Source organism: Aphidius gifuensis, linkage group LG2 (assembly GCF_014905175.1).
Source record: "Aphidius gifuensis isolate YNYX2018 linkage group LG2, ASM1490517v1, whole genome shotgun sequence".
NCBI classification, from domain to species: Eukaryota; Metazoa; Arthropoda; class Insecta; order Hymenoptera; family Braconidae; genus Aphidius; species Aphidius gifuensis.
The window spans coordinates 24,451,584-24,466,421 of NC_057789.1; the positions used below are offsets into that span (position 1 = coordinate 24,451,584).

The following is a 14,838-nucleotide window of genomic DNA, read 5'->3' on the forward strand; positions in this document are numbered from 1 at the left end:
ACGAATTTAAACAAAAAAATTTTTTTTTTTAATTTTTATGTATTGTTGTTGAAAACTTTCAAAAAACAATGTAACAACATTCAACAACAAAAATAAACAATAACAACAATTAAATATCTTTGTACTTTTTTTTTTTGCTATTGACTAGCTATTGACTAGCTATTTTAGGTTGCTACAATTTGCTATTGATCTGCTGTTGACTTGCTATTGACTAGATGTTAGACGGAATTTAAACAAAAAATTTTTTTTTTTAATTTTATGTATTGTTGTTGGCTTTCAAAAAACAATATAATAAACAATTAACAACAACAATAAACTTAATAACAATGATAAATATATTTTGTACTTTTTTTTGCTATTGTTTATTACTTAGCTATTAAAGAGTTGCTAGAATTTTTGCTTGCTATTGATCTGAACTTTGCTATGACTAGATGTTGACAATTTAAACGAAAAAATTTTTCAATTTTATGTATTGTTGTTTAAACTTTTAAAAAAACAATATAATAAACAATTAAACAATAACAATGATAAATATCGTATTTTTGTAATTTTTTTTTTTTTTTGCTATTGTTAGCTATTGACTAGCTTCAATGAGTTACTACAATTTGCTATTGATCTACTATTATTTGCTATTGACTAGATGTTGGACAATTTAAACGAAAAAATTTTTTAATTTTATATTGTTAAAAACTTTTAAAAAAACAATATAATAAACAATTAAACAATAGCAATGATAAATATCGTATTTTTGTACTTTTTTTTTGCTATTAACTGGCTATTGACTAGCTATTGAGTGGATGTTTCATGTCATTCCATTCTCGCCGTAAGTTTCATAAATTACCAAAACTCAGACAACAACAGCTCGGACATAACCTAAAAATTTAACATGTTCTTCGCTATCATTATTGAGAAATGACATCGAATCACGCTATAATAATGTGATAGGAACATTGTTAATTTTTTCTTTAATTTATGTAGATCAATTTAATATGTTTAGTGTAATGTAGAGCCTTTGTAATCCATAATTCTTTTTGCTATTGACTTGCTATTAATTTGCTATTGAATAAGCGCCCATGTCATTAACAAGTCGCTATCAAACTGTTGTTGAGTGTTCCGCTAGGGATCCCCGATCACTAAATTCTCATGATTTGTAAAAAATTTCTCCGCCTTTTTTTTTTTTTTTTTAATTAAAATTAAAAAAGCAGCATATAGAATAATTGGTCTAACGCACATTTTGTATGTTAGTAATTTATTTTTTGTATTGACGTAGCTATAATTACCTATTAGGGGGTACAAAATACCTATTGCATTATATTGCATTTTTTGCCTACAATATTTATATGTGACGTATAATTAAGTTTAGTATCTAGGGTGAGCCCTAGATACTTAACTTCTTTTTTTATATTTATTTTTTCATTAAATAGTGTTAGATCTGTTTTTATTATTTGTTGTTTTTTGTTGTGACTAAATATAATTAATTCTGTTTTATCTACGTTTATTTTGATTTTCCACGTATTATAGTATTCTTCTAGTTCTTGTATGTGTTTTTGTATATTATTTATGATTATGTTTTTATTACCAGAGGAGGTGTAAATTGCTATATCTTCCGCAAAAAGTGCCTCGATCCATACTGTGTCGAAGGCTTTTTCTATGTCTAATAATAATAGTCCTGTGTGTTTGTTAATATTGAAGTTGGCCGTTACGTGGTCTGTTAGTCTAGCTAGTTGTTGTTCTGTGCTGTGGTGTTTTCTAAATCCAAACTGTTCTTCAATGAGTATGTTATGTTTGTGTAGGTGTGTATTGAGTCTGTCGTTGATAACGTTTTCAAATAGTTTTGCTAGTGTTGGTAGCAAGCTTATAGGCCTGTAGCTTTGGGGGAACTTGTGGTCTTTCCCTGGTTTTTTAAATGGCAGGATTTTTGCTTTTTTCCATTGGCTGGGGAAATATGCTGAGTATAAGCATGAATTAAATATGTGGATTAGTTGGGTTAAGGTTTTATTGGGTAGGTTTTTGAGGACTATATTTTGGATATTATCAAAGCCTTGGGCTTTTTTTGGTTTGGCCAATTTTACAATCACTCCATGATCATTTCTAAGCTGCCACTCTTGATTCTGGCATGGCACAGCTTCGAGCGCGAACCGGGAAGAGAGAAAAACACTAATTTAGTTATTTTCATAGTTTTCCCGCGCAGGCATTTATGGTATTAGCAGCTAATTCTCTTGCGTATTATAAAATTATAAAACCAAAAAAATCAGCCAAATACCTTGGCGTAATAGAAAATAAAACATTAAGAATGATAAGCAATAGGCTGAGCCTTATGAAACAAATGTAGATATTAAAAAGAAATTACAAATACATAGCATAGAAAAAGATATTTATGACAGAACCGAAGAATTCTATAATATATACTAAGGTTGTAAATATAGACCCTGGTAGAAATTTTTCTCCGACTTTTCTCCAACTTTTTTCCGCCATTTCTCCATCTTTTTACAAAAATGACCCATGGTTGGAGAAATGGCGGACAAATTTCTCCAACCAAAAATTTACTTTAACTTTTTTCCGATTTTTCTTCAACTTTTTTCCGCTATTTCTCTAACCTGAAATGTACTCTAACTTTTTTTTAACTTTTCTCCAACCATGGGTCATTTTCGTAAAAAGGTGGAGAAAGTTGGAAAAAAGACGGAGAAAGTTGGAGAAATATTTCTATCAGGGGACATATTAAAAAATGTTGGCATATATAATGAACAAAATGCACCATTTAAAATCAAACATAAATTACCGCAAAAAAAAAAAAGGCATTTGGTACAAATGATTTAGGATTTCCAAACCCAACGGAATTAAGAAAATAAATTAAAAATAAATAAACAAATAATTTAAAAAAAAGAAAAAAAAAATAACACAATATTTCTGTGGTGCGAAAAGGACAAAAAACAGAGGGAAAATGTTGTCTGTTTCTTTTTTTAAAAAATCGTCGAAATCACTTAAAATATCAACTGAGCACCCTTATTTTAGACCCATCCATGCAAGGTCCCTAAAATGATTCCTAAATTAATGAGAGAATTTTAGTAAATCGATACATCGAGTCTTTCGATATTCCTTTTTCGACTTAACAAATATCGATATATTCTATTAATACTTTCTATGTATTAAAAATTTCCGCAAGGTCAAGAGAAATTCAGGAATAGTTATAGTAGGAAATACAAAAATCATATGCTGTAAAAGGTAAATAGGTGAATTCATAATTTAGAAGCATTTCATGGTCCTCATCCTTGGCGATTGTTTCATTAACCTGAAAATTTATAAAAATTGAATGCAGTTGCATTTTTTTTGTCGTTTTATCTTTTATTTCACGTCAACTCAATATTTATTTAATATATTATTAATTAATTTTAATGCATGTATCAAAATTTGAATCATTCATAGATTTAAAATAATTGGTTTATTTCATTGCCTTAAAAATAAATTGGTATGTCGGACGCATATATACACATGTATACATATGGCGATCGACAGGTGTTCAATGTCGTGGAGCGACGAGCCTTGATGAGAAAAAATAAATACTTTTATTTGGCGGTGCGCAGATGACCAATATATGCTAGTTAAAGTTTATGCAACAACTGTACTCCAATATTTCGGAGTAAAATAATAAACATGTGTGCGTGAATCAAACTTCTCCGAAATTCACATAGTAGAATGTATTCGTTTTTTTAAATGAAAATTCTTAACAAGTGTCTATTTTTTTTCAGAGTAGATATATTAAATTTGTTTTTTAAGAATCGTGTCGAATTAAAATATAAAGAATATTACATATCGTTTGAAATATTTGATGGCCCTGAAAAGGGCCGATTGGTTTGATTGTTGATGTGGCTAGAGTTGTGTGTAGAGCTTAACCTCCGAAACCGTAGAGTGTGCGTCCTTGACGTTTCAATGCATAGACAACATCCATGGCAGTGACTGTCTTTCTCTTGGCGTGTTCGGTGTATGTGACTGCATCACGGATGACGTTTTCTAGGAAAACCTTGAGTACACCACGGGTCTCTTCGTAGATCAATCCAGAGATACGTTTTACACCACCACGACGAGCCAAACGACGAATAGCTGGTTTAGTGATACCTTGGATATTATCACGCAATACTTTACGATGACGTTTTGCTCCTCCTTTTCCAAGTCCTTTGCCTCCTTTACCACGGCCAGTCATGTTGAATAGGTTGTAGTTGTGTTAACTGTTGGACGAACAAGTCGAAACTGATGCTCGGAGACCCCAAAACCGCGCTTTTATGGACTTTTTCTGGCACACTTTACCCTCACTTTTTGGCTCCGAGCCAATGAAAAAAAAATGTTCTCACAGTATTCAGTCAACAGCTAATAGAAAAAAAGGCTTATCCTACTATTTTGTCGACGGCCAATGAGTGTGCAGTAAACCAGTGCTTCAAAGTGCATAAAACTGCAACCCCAAACTCCAAAAATCACATTTCACTTGTGTTCTTCAACCAAGCAACAACAACAACATTCGACATGGCTCGTACCAAGCAAACAGCCCGTAAATCAACTGGAGGCAAGGCTCCACGTAAACAACTTGCCACCAAGGCAGCTCGTAAGAGTGCACCAGCAACTGGAGGTGTAAAGAAACCACATCGTTATCGTCCAGGAACAGTAGCACTTCGTGAAATCCGTCGTTATCAAAAAAGTACTGAGCTTTTGATCCGCAAGTTGCCATTCCAGCGTCTTGTTCGTGAAATTGCTCAGGACTTCAAGACCGACTTGAGATTCCAGTCATCAGCTGTTATGGCACTCCAGGAAGCCAGTGAAGCCTACCTCGTTGGTCTCTTTGAAGACACCAACTTGTGTGCAATTCACGCCAAGCGTGTCACCATCATGCCAAAGGACATTCAATTGGCACGTCGTATCCGAGGAGAACGTGCTTAGAGCATCATATCATCACAACAATCCAAAACAATCGGCCCTTTTCAGGGCCATAAAATTAATCAAACTAGAAAATATTCATTCAATTTCAACTGACATATATATACCATCATTTTGACCAATCTTATATATACAATAGTATAACAATATTTTTTTATTCTTTTCTGCTCCGATTTGTGTCGAAACGTTTTTGTTTAAATTACTTCCTTACGTATTGCATTGTGTTTCACGCACACATGTTCAACAGTTCAACACATGTTCAACAGATGTTCAACGTTGGGTAAGGCTTTAAGAAAGTCAATAAATTGGCGTTGCGCAAACGACCGATATAGGTCAGGCATGCGAGATGTATACTCCAAAATTCCGGAGTGGGAAACATGTATGCATCAAAATGTAAACAATCAAACTACTCCAAAATTTGCAGCGGAACTAAACTTGTTAAACAAATCTTATATAAATCCGTATAATAATTTTTTTTTGCTTAGGTCTGTTAAACGAAAACTACCAAGTACTATTAAACTACTTGTTGACCATTCAAGTACTTTGGAGTAAATATATTTTCGACATTTTTTATTGCAAATTATTCTTAAAGAACAACGAAATTTATTATTAATAATAAAAGAATAAATAGTTAAAATAAATTAGTAATAATAGAAAAACTTAGAAACAAATAAATCCTTAGGCATTGGTATGTCGGACACATACACATAGAGATCGACAGGTGTTCAACGCTGTGTGAGTCTTAAGGAAAATCAATACTTGAGCGTTGCGCAGACGACCAATATGTACATGTAGGCATGCGAGGAGCAAAATCATAAACATGTGTGCATGAAAATATAAACAAATAAATTACTCCAAAATTTACCGAGTAAAAATGTATTTGTTTTTTTAATTAAAATTTGGTAACGAGTATCTATTTTTTTTTTTGTTGTTCTATAGACCAAAGAAAAATAAATTTAAAATTTCGAAGTAAATTATTTGAATGGAAATTAGATTTTTTATTTCCTAAAATAGAAAATCGTATTGAATGAAAATTCAAAGAATGTAACATATCGTTTTAAATTAATTGATGGCCCTGAAAAGGGCCGATTGGTTTGATTGTTGATAACTTGTTGAATTTAAGCACTGCTTTTTTCAGTCTTTTTTGGTAAAAGAACAGCTTGGATATTTGGCAAGACACCACCTTGAGCAATGGTTACACCAGAGAGTAATTTGTTCAACTCTTCGTCGTTACGGATGGCCAATTGAAGATGACGTGGAATGATTCTGGTTTTTTTGTTGTCACGAGCAGCATTACCTGCCAACTCAAGAACTTCAGCAGCCAAGTATTCCATAACGGCAGCCAAGTAGACAGGTGCACCTGCACCAACACGTTCAGCGTAGTTACCCACGTAACAAACGATGGATACGTCCAACTGGGAATTGAAGTCCAGCACGGTTTGAACGTGTCTTTGACTTTCCCTTTGCTTTACCACCTTTGCCACGGCCAGACATGATGACTTGGAGTTTTTGGAGTAAATTTGATGCTTAATGAATACACGACTCGTAAGGCGTGTAAGAGAAGACTGATAATTTTTGGCCCCGAAAAACGGCTTTTATGGACTTTTTTGCCGCAACTGCGCACCAATCGCGTGGCGTTTTCACCCTTTTAGTCACTCTTTTAGTACAGAATAGCAACAAAATTGTAAACAGCGCAACAATCACAACTCTCCTTTGCCCACAATTGCTCGTTCTCTAACGCTATTGGTGCGCTGTTCACAATGAAAAATAGTTAAAAGCGGCCGAAAAAGGCCGACCCTCACAATTTCCAAGTTGATTCTCAAACTATCAACATGCCTCCAAAAGCAAGTGGTAAAGCTGTTAAAAAAGCCGGCAAGGCTCAAAAAAACATCACCAAGACTGACAAGTCCAAGAGAAGGAAGAAGAGGAAGGAATCATACGCAATCTACATCTACAAGGTATTGAAACAAGTTCATCCAGACACTGGTGTCTCATCCAAGGCCATGAGCATCATGAACAGTTTCGTCAACGATATCTTTGAGCGTATTGCAGCTGAAGCATCCCGATTGGCTCATTACAACAAGAGATCAACCATCACATCACGGGAAATCCAGACTGCTGTTCGTCTTCTTCTTCCTGGTGAACTTGCCAAGCATGCCGTCAGTGAAGGCACCAAGGCAGTCACCAAATACACCAGCTCCAAGTAAACAACCGGCACCACACAACATAAACCAATCGGCCCTTTTCAGGGCCAACAAATTTATATAACGCTGAATACTATCCATTTCATGTATATATGTATATATTCATATGTATGCAACGATTATCAACCTATATATATATATATTGTATATATCATTTTACTATATATATACATGTACATCAGTGTTTCATCTAAATAGTTACGATATAATATCGATCATATTCATACGTATATTCGATATTGAATTTCGATTATTTATTATCGAATAATTTCTATCAATATCCAAGCTGCTTAATAAATGTTTTCAAAGTATTTCCAGAGTTTACCAAAATAGGAATGTGCGATTGCGATACTTTTAAAAGTATTCAGTATCGATATATCGGATATTTTTTTTTCAAATATCGGTTATCCGATATATCGGATTGAAAAGTACATACTCGGTATATCGGATCAAAAAGTATTGAGTAAAAGTATCCGATATATATTGGCGATATATCGGCTGTTCCGATCGCCGAGGATCGTATACCAAAGTTAAAGTAGTTTCGACCTTCTGGGGACCTATAGCCATGTAATGTTTAAACCCCCATTTTCAAGATCTATATTTCCAGTACGATTAAGAAAAAAGAACCCCATAATCAGAATATTTCTATATAATACATTTTGGAGCAACTGAAAGAAAAAATAAACAACGTCATGTCATAAAAATACGTCAACATTTTTTTTTTTTTTCAAGATAACAAATAAAGCAAAAAAATAATTTGTTTATCATTGACTAATTTTCTATCAGTGATAGTTTCTTGTTATAATTAACAAAATAAATATTCAGGTACATGTAGGATTTGGAGTAAATAAATTGATATAGTTATTTATCACGTTTTAAATAAATTGATGGCCCTGAAAAGGGCCGATTTTTTTTTTAGTATTTATCCATTTTGTATGATGAATAAATTTATTTTTTTGCTGCAACTTTTTTTGGTGCTGCTGCTGCTTTAGCTGTTTTTTTTGGAGCAATAGCCTTTTTTGGTTTTGGTGATTTAGGCTTGGCAGTTGGTGCTTTAGTTGCTTTTTTAGCTTTTGGACTTTTTGATGCCTTTGGTTTGACAACTTTTGCAACAGCTGTTTTTGTTTTCTTTTCAGCAACTGGTTTTTTTGCTGCAACAGCTTTTTTTGGTGCTGTAACTTTCTTGGCAATGGCTTTTGCTGTTTCAGCTTTTTTAGCTGCTGCTGGTTTTTTAACAGCTTTAACTTTTTTTGGTGATGTTGGTTTTTTAACAATTTTTGGCTTTGATTCAGTCTTTGCTGCTTTTTTCAATGCAGCAAGTTTGAATGATCCAGATGCACCTTTACCTTTAGTTTGAATGAGATCACCAGATGTTACAGCAGACTTGAGATATTTCTTGATGAACAATGCATGTTTCTCAGTGTCAAGTTTATAATTAGCAGCCATGTATTTTTTAATAGCTTGAAGTGATGATCCATTACGTTCAGCAAGATCCTTGACTGCAGCCTTGACCATATCAGCAGTACTTGGATGAGCCTTGAGTGCCTTTGGTGCTTTTGGTGCCTTGGCCTTTGCACTTTTTGCAGTAGTTGCTTTTTTCACTGCTTCAGCTTTTGCTGGAGCAACAACTTCTGGAACTGGTGATGCAGACTTATCAGCCATCGTTGAATTATTTATTTATAATAATATAAAAGTAACAGCACTGATAAAATTAAAAGAACAACTTAAAGGCAGGCGCGTGAGTCACGAGCTGAATTCAGAAGCGCGGACCGTGCAGAGAAATATTCATGCTCTGACCACAACAACTCTTCAATCAATTTTATAAAAAGCATTAACTATTAACATTAATTAATTTTTATCTAATGTTATGAATAATATTTATTTATTATTTTCCATTTTTTAAATACCCAAAAGATTCATCTTTCATAAAATAAAAACACATACTATTCAGTATGACACTAAACGTAACAATTAATATGCAATTATCATGTCTAGTTTTTCAATATCTCAGTGTCACAATGTTTTTGTTGTTATTACAACAATCGACAATGTTTAAACAATTTAAAAACATTTTTAAAAAATAACTTATATATTTTTGTTCTAATAAATGACGAAATATCATATTAACAATTCGAAAAATACGAGATAATTAATTGTTTACAAAGCACTGAGTGAGGACAGAGCCACCGAGTTATAGATGTTAACAAAAATTACAATATTAAATTATACTTGTTTTTTATTTGTTAAATAATAATTTTTTTTTAATTTAAATTTTAAAATTAAGCCTAAATAATTAAGACAATAAAATTCAATCAGTTCACTTTCATTTATTCTAGGACATTTATGGTTGTAAAAAATAAAAAGACAAAAAAACAAAACAAACAAGAAATACTATTAAAATTCAGGCATGTTTATTTATATATTAATTTTTTTATAGCTATGTTAACAATTATTTAGTAACATAATTTCCATCGAAAAGTTATAAATAAATTAATTTTTTAATCGTCATTTTTCAATTTTCTAAACAACAAATATTTCTGGTCTTTACAAATAATTTTTCTTATATTTTCGTGGAAGAAAATTACCCAAATATAGCAAACAAAAATTAGTAATAAATTAATAATTAAATGAAGAGTAATATAAACAATATATTCAATCTACTTTGGTCAATTTTATAAATCAATATTCAATCATTTTAAAATCCTCATAATTAACTATTTTAATTTATAAATAAAACAAAGTATTTCTATTTTTTTTTGTGTACTAATTGCACTATTTATAATCTCACAAATCTTGAAAATGTATAAATATTTTGTTTAAATAATTATTCATATTCAATATGAACCAAAAAAGACTAATATTAAATTTCCACTTAAATTTTATTTAACATATTTGAAGAATAAAAAAAACCATACGTGCTTAATTGAATTTAAATTTAAATAATTAACTTACATAATTTTAAATTTATAAAGTTTTTTTTTTGTTTACAAATTAAAAAAAATCTTTATTTAAACATATTGAAAAAACAAAAAAAAAAATAATAATTAGAATGAAAAATATAAAAACAAAATTGTTTTTTTTTAAAACATTTTGTTGATAAATTATTTGGTTTTTTTTTAATCATAAAATTTATTTATCCAATAATAACTGAAGAATCATTGATAAGTTCTTCTTCAGTAATTTCTTCATTCATAATATAATCATCTTGTACTTCTTCTTCTCTAGCAGCTTCTGGTGGTTGTAATGTTTGTTGTAGATCATCATCAGCATTATCATCATTATCAGCATGACTTTTCATATGATCATTAAGAGCAAATGCACGTCCATATGATGCACCACAAATATGACAAGTAAATTTAAGATTATTATCTTTTTTATGTGTTTCAATATGATTACGTGCAGCATAAAGTGATGCAAATGGTCTTGAACATTCAGTACAATGAAATGGTTTTGTATGACTATTTTTATGTCCAGCAAGTTGTACACGTGTTTTAAATGTTTTTGTACAATAATCACATTTATATGCACGTGCATCACCATGTGTTAATACATGATGATTATAAACTGATGATGCTTTAAATTTTTTATTACAAACTTTACATTCATATGGACGTACACCAGTATGTGTACGCATATGTAAAGTCAAACAAAATGATACACGAAATGTTTTTCCACAAACCTATTATCAAAATAAAAAACAATATATTAGATATATAAATAAAATAATTGAATGATAATTAATGATAATTATTTACCTCACAAATATGGGGTTTTTCACCAGTATGAATTCTTTCATGTTTAACTTTTTCATGTGGTCTTCTAAAACGTTTTGGACAATACTGACATTGATAGGGTTTTGAAGGATCAGGAGGATCAGAACTTGTTACTTTTGTTGGTGATGAATTACGTGGAACTGGGGAATCAGGAGAAAGTGATAAAGGATCAGGTTGTGGTATATCTGTTTCATTTGTTAATTGATTTTTAGTTATACCTAATTCTTGATGTACAGCACGATGCATTTCAAGACTTTCAGTTGTACCAAATTTACGATTACATATTTCACATGTTACTGCATCACTTGTATGTAATGCCATATGTGCATCTTTATATGATTCTGATAATATTTTACCTGTTTTAAAATAAACAATCAAATTAATCAATTAAATAAATAATAATATAAATTGTTAATTTAGAAAATAATACATACCACATTCTTTACATGTAAAACAATCTTTTGAATCACCTTCTGGTGCTTCAATACGTCTTGAACGTACTGGTGCATGCATTCTTGCATGTAAACGTAAACTTTTATGTGATGTAAATTCAGTACCACATATTGTACATTTAAATATTTCATTTTTTTTACAATCAATATGATATTTTAAATGTGTTTGTAATGCTTTTATTGTTGCAAATGCTTTATCACATAATTTACATTGATTTTTACCATTTACACAAACATGTAAACGAAATTCACCAGAATGAGTAAATAATTTTAAACATTGCTGACAACGATATGGTCTTTGAAGTTTTGTTTCATCACCTGTTAATGTTTCTGATGTTTCTTGATTATTACCACGTATTTTATTATTATTAATAGCATTTTTAGTTGATGAAAAAAATTTTTCAATCATTGATGTTGGTTTTGTTTCATTTGTTGTATTTGTACGATCCCAAAATGGTTCAATTTGTACAACTTTTCTCATGTAACTTCTGCCTTCTTCATCAGTACAATGTTCAACACGAAGTGTTTGCATTGCTGAACGACGTTGTGGTTTAATTGTTAATGGTACTGGTGTTTCTTCAGGTATAATTGTTTCAACATCTCCATATATATCTTCATCATTATCATCATCATTTTTAATTTGTGTAGCTGATAAATCTGGATGAAATTCAGCCATGTGTTCTTTAAATGATTCAAAACTTATTTCACAAATATTACAATAATTATATGTGTTATCTGTATCAACTAAATCATCAATTGGCATTTGTTCTTGTTGATCAATTTCAATGAAATTTTGCTCAGCATCAATATACTCAATTGTATCATCTTGAAATGTCTCAATCATACTGTCATCTTTAATAATACCATCTGTATCTTGTACATATAATACTTGTGATTCTTCTAAATTATCTTCAATTGTTTGATATAAAAATTCATCATTTGTATCATCATTATTATCCAAATTATCATTATCTGTTATTTCATTTAACTCTAAATATTCATTTTTAATATCACAGTTTACTTGATCAATTTCAAATTGTTCTGAAAAATAATTTATCAATATTATTATCAATTTATTATTGATTAAATATATTTATATTTACCATTATCATCAGCTTGAATATCTTGTGAACCATTTATCGTCATGATACCATCATCATTCACCAAAAAATCATCAGACAAGTCTTCTACATTTTGATGATCCTGTAAAATTAATTAACGTATTATTTATCAATGATTAGATATGTTTTTAAATATAATTTACCATTAATACATTTTCATTGTCATTTATCTCACAAGAATCACCACCAAATGTAACGTCGTCTACTTGTATACATTCATCAAGATGTTGGATAAGATCAGCAACTGTTTCAGACCTAAATGAGCAACCATTTGGACAATAAAGATTGTTCATAGTCAACAAATGATCCTTTAACAGTTGTAAATTGTTAAAAGTTTCATCACAACACATGGGACATCGCAAAACTAATGATCCCATTATTATTGTTTTAAATATCAATCACTTTTTCAATTTTTAAATAATAATATATAGTTTTTTTTTATAATTAATTAATTAATTAAATAATAAGTACTTAAATTAAACAAAAAAAAGAAAATCAAAAACACAACAAAAATAATTTAAGTATATATTAAAAAATATATAAAAAAAAAAAAAAAATTCATAAAACAAAATCCGTCAGGGAAATTCTAACCTCGAGATAAAATTATCAAAACATTCTGTATCACGAAAAGGCCACATTTCATTTCCACTTGATAATTTTCCAGTATGATATGATATTTTGTTGATATAAATAATATTTGTTTTTAAATTTGACTTGAACACTGAGACACTATAATCAAATGGCCCGGGAGAAATTGGTCGAGGTGGTTTCAAAACGATTTCCAAGGGACGAACTTCAGCTCAAACAAATGCCAGATACACAATCATGAAGTTGGGAAACATTGATGAATCACACAAAAAATAAAAAATTGAACATCAAAATGACGGCCATGTTTTTTTTCTCTCTCTTTCTTTTTCTTGTATATTTTTTTTTCTAATGAAATTTCTACCATTTCTACTACGTTGATCAAAATGGTAGTAAAAAAAAAAATGTAAATATTTTGATAGTAAAAAACAATAAATATATAAGATGAGAATTAAATTTTAATAAATTCATTATTTACATATATTAATTAACAACAATGTATCTAATAAATAAAATTAAAACATTTTTTTTTTGTTTAATCAGTATGTTCATGTTGTGCATTACTTTCTCTCCAAGTATTTTGAACAAGTTCAACAAATTGTTTCCACCATTGGCTTTGTAATGTAAAATAAAATCCACAAGCAGCAATAAATATCCATGATAAAACAAGATAATAATCAAAACTATTTGATGGTACACTTGGTACTGGTCCACCAAAATCAGATGAATTAACATAAATTGAACCACTTGGCTCTAGACCAGTATATTCAGTAACGAATTTCGAAAATGCTTCAAGATTATATGATGTATCATTAAATCGAAATGATGCTTTACCATTGTAAACAAACATTATTGTTGGTACACCAACAATTCCAAATTGTGTATTAAAACTGCACAAAAAAAATAAAACAATTTCGATTATTTTTATTAGATTTATATCATGTTGATTAGTAACAATTTACCTTTGATATTTTGATGCATCAATTGCAACAATTTTAATATCAGAAAAATATCTAGCTAGTGCATTAAAATGTGGTGCTGCTTGACTACTAAATAAACACCATCTTGCATAAAATAAAACTAATACACATGTTGTTGAATTTGTTTTTCCATTAGTCAATTTATTATCGTCTTTTTCGTCTGAACCTTTTGAAGCATCTGTACGATTTGATGGTTCCATTATTAATAGTTCCATCAGTCTTGTTGCATTGACAACCTGGAAAAAGTAAATCACGTTTATGATGATTAATAAATTTAATTTAAACTGTTATTTAATTTTAAATAATTATTATTTACTTCAACAGTTCCATAAGTTTTACCAGTAACACAATTTCTATAAACTTTAGGTTTTGGTTCATTAATTGGCTCAGTCAATGTAACATTTCCTTTTTCTTCAACAACATCATCATAATTTTCGAAATTACTAATCTCTATTTCATCTAAAGGTTCTTCTTGATTTTCGTCATATTTATTAACGTCAACTGTCAATTCACTGTCAACTTTATCATCATTTAATATTTCATTTTCATTTACTCCAAATTTATCAAGTATATTATCTTGACTTGATTCACCAAGTTCAGCATGATTTTCTCCATTAATTTTTATAAAACAAACTGAAATAAATCATAATTAATATTAGCTATTGATTTTTTAATAAATAATAATTAACTTACCTAAAAATAAAATAAATAATGACAAAAATAACCTAGTATACATCATGATAAATAAAAATTGATAATCATGACTTATAAATATTTTTCAAGTATGATAAGTTAAATTA

General features: G+C 29.9%; 6 protein-coding genes and 1 pseudogene across 11 annotated transcripts; 2 read left to right on the plus strand and 5 right to left on the minus strand.

The window, feature by feature from the left end:
• Positions 1–3,880: 3,880 nt before the first annotated feature.
• On the minus strand, positions 3,881–4,233 carry LOC122849649 (histone H4). The gene has a single exon (XM_044148420.1). It carries the CDS (start codon positions 4,196–4,198, stop codon positions 3,887–3,889), a length of 312 nt encoding a protein of 103 aa, XP_044004355.1. The 5' UTR covers positions 4,199–4,233; the 3' UTR covers positions 3,881–3,886.
• Positions 4,234–4,490: 257 nt separating this feature from the next.
• LOC122849624 (histone H3) lies at positions 4,491–4,932 on the plus strand. The gene has a single exon (XM_044148393.1). It carries the CDS (start codon positions 4,516–4,518, stop codon positions 4,924–4,926), a length of 411 nt encoding a protein of 136 aa, XP_044004328.1. The 5' UTR covers positions 4,491–4,515; the 3' UTR covers positions 4,927–4,932.
• Positions 4,933–6,041: 1,109 nt separating this feature from the next.
• LOC122849633 lies at positions 6,042–6,458 on the minus strand (annotated as a pseudogene).
• Positions 6,459–6,740: 282 nt separating this feature from the next.
• On the plus strand, positions 6,741–7,190 carry LOC122849641 (histone H2B). The gene has a single exon (XM_044148413.1). It carries the CDS (start codon positions 6,756–6,758, stop codon positions 7,128–7,130), a length of 375 nt encoding a protein of 124 aa, XP_044004348.1. The 5' UTR covers positions 6,741–6,755; the 3' UTR covers positions 7,131–7,190.
• An 885-nt stretch (positions 7,191–8,075) lies between these two features.
• LOC122849595 (histone H1-like) lies at positions 8,076–8,821 on the minus strand. Its single transcript, XM_044148362.1, has one exon. The coding sequence runs from the start codon at positions 8,787–8,789 to the stop codon at positions 8,076–8,078; it is 714 nt and encodes a 237-aa protein (XP_044004297.1). The 5' UTR covers positions 8,790–8,821.
• Positions 8,822–9,516: 695 nt separating this feature from the next.
• LOC122849678 (zinc finger protein 3 homolog) lies at positions 9,517–13,298 on the minus strand. 6 transcript variants are annotated; one of them, XM_044148449.1, is made up of 7 exons: positions 13,065–13,298; positions 12,617–12,728; positions 12,456–12,555; positions 11,335–12,393; positions 11,119–11,256; positions 10,883–11,040; positions 10,099–10,806 (listed from the first exon to the last, which is right to left on the minus strand). In XM_044148449.1, exons 1-7 carry the CDS (start codon positions 13,109–13,111, stop codon positions 10,261–10,263), a joined length of 2,160 nt encoding a protein of 719 aa, XP_044004384.1. In that variant the 5' UTR covers positions 13,112–13,298; the 3' UTR covers positions 10,099–10,260. The 6 variants fall into 6 exon arrangements, with proteins under 6 accessions (XP_044004379.1, XP_044004384.1, XP_044004382.1 ...); XM_044148447.1 differs by having other exon boundaries at positions 10,100–10,806; positions 12,617–13,298; XM_044148446.1 differs by having other exon boundaries at positions 10,237–10,806; positions 10,883–11,256.
• A 202-nt stretch (positions 13,299–13,500) lies between these two features.
• On the minus strand, positions 13,501–14,786 carry LOC122849680 (thioredoxin domain-containing protein 15). The gene is made up of 4 exons (XM_044148451.1): positions 14,732–14,786; positions 14,355–14,671; positions 14,021–14,274; positions 13,501–13,948 (listed from the first exon to the last, which is right to left on the minus strand). Exons 1-4 carry the CDS (start codon positions 14,775–14,777, stop codon positions 13,594–13,596), a joined length of 972 nt encoding a protein of 323 aa, XP_044004386.1. The 5' UTR covers positions 14,778–14,786; the 3' UTR covers positions 13,501–13,593.
• Between the last annotated feature and the right edge of the window lie 52 nt (positions 14,787–14,838).

Bases quoted from the DNA above. Each gene is read 5' to 3' on its own strand.
- LOC122849678 (XM_044148444.1), bottom strand. From the start codon at position 12,850: ATGGGATCATTAGTTTTGCGATGTCCCATGTGTTGTGATGAAACTTTT. The intron at 12,394-12,455 runs GTAAATATAAAT...ATTATTTTTCAG, and splicing joins TATTCAAGCTGATGATAATG to AACAATTTGAAATTGATCAA. The intron at 10,807-10,882 runs GTAAATAATTAT...TTTTGATAATAG, and splicing joins AAAAACCCCATATTTGTGAG to GTTTGTGGAAAAACATTTCG.
- LOC122849624 (XM_044148393.1), top strand. From the start codon at position 4,516: ATGGCTCGTACCAAGCAAACAGCCCGTAAATCAACTGGAGGCAAGGCT.
- LOC122849649 (XM_044148420.1), bottom strand. From the start codon at position 4,198: ATGACTGGCCGTGGTAAAGGAGGCAAAGGACTTGGAAAAGGAGGAGCA.
- LOC122849641 (XM_044148413.1), top strand. From the start codon at position 6,756: ATGCCTCCAAAAGCAAGTGGTAAAGCTGTTAAAAAAGCCGGCAAGGCT.
- LOC122849595 (XM_044148362.1), bottom strand. From the start codon at position 8,789: ATGGCTGATAAGTCTGCATCACCAGTTCCAGAAGTTGTTGCTCCAGCA.
- LOC122849680 (XM_044148451.1), bottom strand. From the start codon at position 14,777: ATGATGTATACTAGGTTATTTTTGTCATTATTTATTTTATTTTTAG. The intron at 14,672-14,731 runs GTAAGTTAATTA...GATTTATTTCAG, and splicing joins ATTATTTATTTTATTTTTAG to TTTGTTTTATAAAAATTAAT. The intron at 13,949-14,020 runs GTAAATTGTTAC...TTTTTTGTGCAG, and splicing joins GATGCATCAAAATATCAAAG to TTTTAATACACAATTTGGAA.